Genomic DNA, 3,539 nt, shown 5'->3' on the forward strand with positions numbered 1-3,539 from the left:
AGACCAGTGGTGAAACCCTGTCACTACTAAAAATACAAAAATTAACCAGGTGTGGGTGGTGGGTGCCTGTAATCCCAGCTACTTGGGAGGCTAAGGCAGGAGAATCGCTTGAACTGGGGAGGCAGAGATTGCAGTGAGCTAAGATCGCACCATTGTACTCCTGCCTGGGTGACACAGCAAGACTCTGTCTCAGAAAAAAAAAAAAAAAAAAAAAAAAGCATTGGGCGGGGCGCAGTGCGGTGGCTCACACCTGTAATCCCAGCATTTTGGGAGGCCAAGCTGGGCGGATTGCGAGGTCAGGAGATCGACACCATCCTGACTAACACGGTGAAACCCCGTCTCTACTAAACATACAAGAAAAAATTCGCCGGGCGTGGTGGTCCCAGCTACTCCGGAGGCTGAGACAGGAGAACGGAGTGAACCCGGGAGGCGGAGCTTGCAGTGAGCCGAGATTGCGCAACTGCACTCCAGCCTGGGCGACAGAGCAAGACTCCATCTCAAAAAAAAAAAAAAAAAAGTGTTGCTCCAGGAATTCCAACCCCTCACCATGGCCAACAAGACCTCCCTTGGCTGTTTCCTTTCTCCAGCCTCACCTGCCTTCTCCCCACTGCCTCTGTTCCCACAACAGCAAGAACAGTTCCTTCTGTTCTTGAATTAAATGAGCTGTTTCCAGACTCAGTACTTTGCACTGGCTGTTCCCTGTGCTGGGAACACCCTTCCCACGAACAGTTCCATCATTCAAATCTCTCAATTCAGATATCGTCTTCTCAGACCACCTGAATATCAAAGCCCACCCCTGTGCCCTGGTCACATGCTGGTGCCTGCTCCATCCCTATCTAGTCTTCCAAGCGTTTGATGCTTCCGAAATTACTGTACTGGTTTATTGCCAGCACCCACCATTTAAGTGCAACTGGATGGGAGCAGGGACCCTGGAAGCGTCCCCTGCATCTAGAAAATGTCTCACAGGCACCTAATAATGTTTTTATTATTTATTTATTTATTTATTTTTAGAGACAGGGCTTTGCTCTATTGTCCAGGCTCGGGTGCAGTGGCATGATCACAGCTGACTGCAGCCTCCAACTCCCAGGCTAACACAATCTTCCCGCCTCAGCCTCCCAAGTAGCTGGGATTACAGGCACACACCACCATGCCCAGCTTATTTTCGCTTTTTTGTTTTCTATAGAGATGGAGTCTCGCTATGTTGCCCATACTGGTCTCCCACTCCTGGGTTCAAGCCATCCTCTCGCCTTGGCCTCCCAAAGTGCTGGGATTTTAGGCATGAGCCAGTGCACCTGGCCCACCAAATAATTATTATCTGGAAACCTCCCCACATCCAGGACAAGGCAAGGAACCCCGCTGAAAGCTCTAGGCTTACCGGAAGCACTGGAGCTCATGAACTTTATTTTTATTTTATTTTATTTTATTTTTTCGAGATGGAGTTTCACTCTTGTCACCCAGGCTGGAGTGCAGTGGCGCCATCTCGGCTCACTGCAACCTCTGCCTCCCAGGTTCAATCGATTATCCCACCTCAGCCTCCTTAGTAGCTGGGATTACAGGTGCTCACCACGCCCAGCTAATTTTTGTATTTTTAGTAGCGACGGGGTTTCACCATGTTGGCCAGGCTGGTTTCGAACTCCTGACCTCAGGTGATCCGCCCACCTTGGCCTCCCAACATGCTGGGATTACAGGTGTGAGCCGCCGCACCCAGCCATCATGAACTTTAACTAGTTGGAGCAACGAACTGGGCCCCCCTGCAGTGGCACCCCGCACCTCTGCCCAGACAGCAGCAGAGGAAAGAGAGGGGTGTCCCGCCATAAGTGTGTAGCAGCCTCCCACCAGGTGATTTCATTCACCTGGGAGAACACAGAGGCTCCCAGGTGAATGGAGTCACTTCACTCAACACTTCTTTATTCAGCTCCCAATGCAGTCTGCCCTTCAAGCAAATATTTGGCTCCTGCGGTATGCCAGCCTCTGTCTGCCTCGCTGAGCACTGAGGATCCAGAGAACGAAAGCAGGTCTCTACTCTCAGGGGGCTCCCAGTCCTTTAGAAGGGACGGGCAAGGCCTGGAGCAAAGGTGCTGACCCCACTGGCTGCGGGGCAGAAGAAACCCTGGGGACTCCCTGGAGGTGCTGACGTTGGAGATGGGGCTTAACGGAGAGAAGGAGCTGATCTGGTGGAAAGTGAAGGAAGGGCCTCAGGTAGGAGCCTGGTGGGGGCCTGGGCAGGCACCTGTATGCATCTCACCTGGTGGTTCAGACCTGGAGGGCCTCTCCTAATCCCCCACAGACAGGCCCCCACGGGTGTGATTCCCACCGGGTTCCTGATTTCACCTTGAGGCTGGACCCTTCTCCCAGCCAGTGACACTCCCAGCCCCCCAGGGCTAGCTGATGTCCTATGCCTGGGCCCCCTGGGCTCTGCTCAGTCTGCCCTAGAGCCAGGCTACGGGTGAGTACAGGGAGAACAGGGTGGGGTCATGATTCCATTCACCTGGGAGAAAAACGGAGGTTCCCAGGTGAAGGGAGTCATGGGAAGCAATCTAGCCAGTTCTGATCCCAAGCTGGGAGGAGAAAGGGAGCTGGCGGAGGTGGGACCAAGTGACAGCAGGACATGACTGAGGGTTGGCTACAGCCCCCACTCCTAGCTGGACTTGCTCTCCACACCTTCTCCAGCACGTGAACTCCTACTCATCCTTCAAAACTTTCAATCTGGTCACCCAGGGGCCTTGTGACTGAACCTACCCACCTGCTGGCAGCGTTGCTGGCCTCCCAGGCGAGTGGACCTGTTTAGGAGGAGCAGCCTGGGCACCAAGGCTGAGGGGTGGGCAGCGGGGGTGGTGGGCTGGGTCAGCACAGGTCACCCGGGTCTCCCAGGGCCACCATGCCAAACCCTAGTGTGTTGGGGATCCTGATTTCAGCCTCAGCCTGGGCCTGGCTCTTGCATAGCCCAGCTGGATGGAAGGGTGGGGGGAGGGAGAAAGGAAGAAAGGAGATGGGAGCAGAGAGGAGGAGGGGGGAAGATGGAGGAGAGGAGAGAAGGAAGAGGAAGGGGAAGGAGAGGGAGGGAGAGAGGAGAGGAGAGAAAAGAGGAGTGGGGATGATAGAATGGAGGAGGGAGGGAAGAGAGAGGGAGGACTGAGCAGGAGAATGGGGAAGGTGGAGGAAGGAGGGAGAGGAGAGAGGAAGGGAGGAAGAGGAGTGGGGAGGAGAAAGGGAGGAGGGTGGAGAGAGGAGGGGAGAAGAGAGGAGGGCAGGAGGGTAATGGAGGACTTTGAAGGGGAGGGGTGGGAGGAGGGAGAGGGAGGGGGAGGGAAGAGAAATGGGGAGGAGTGGGATGGAGGAGGGGAGGGAGGAGGAGAGAAAGGGAAGGGGATGAGAGGAGGAGTGGGGAGGATGGAGAGGAGGGAGAGAAGAGAGGAGTGAGGAGGAGGGAGAAGGGGAGGGAGGAGGAGGAAATAGGAGGGGAAGAGAGGAGGAATGGGAGGAGGAGGGAGGAGAGAAGGGTGAAGGGAGGAGGGAAGAGAGGTAAGAAGGGGGAGGGG

At 55.2% G+C, this 3,539-nt stretch overlaps 1 protein-coding gene across 2 annotated transcripts in view; it reads left to right on the forward strand.

The window, feature by feature from the left end:
• The first annotated feature begins 2,081 nt into the window (after nucleotides 1–2,081).
• SLC29A4 (solute carrier family 29 member 4) overlaps nucleotides 2,082–3,539 on the forward strand; it is a 23,632-nt gene continuing 22,174 nt past the window's right edge. For both annotated transcript variants that reach the window (XM_017873358.1, XM_017873359.1), the window contains exon 1: nucleotides 2,082–2,199. In XM_017873358.1, coding sequence (XP_017728847.1) covers nucleotides 2,143–2,199 — 57 coding nt within the window. In that variant the 5' untranslated portion in view covers nucleotides 2,082–2,142. The remainder of the gene's footprint in view (nucleotides 2,200–3,539) is intronic.

Source organism: Rhinopithecus bieti, unplaced genomic scaffold (assembly GCF_001698545.2).
Source record: "Rhinopithecus bieti isolate Rb0 unplaced genomic scaffold, ASM169854v2 scaffold_8135, whole genome shotgun sequence".
Lineage (NCBI taxonomy): Eukaryota > Metazoa > Chordata > Mammalia > Primates > Cercopithecidae > Rhinopithecus > Rhinopithecus bieti.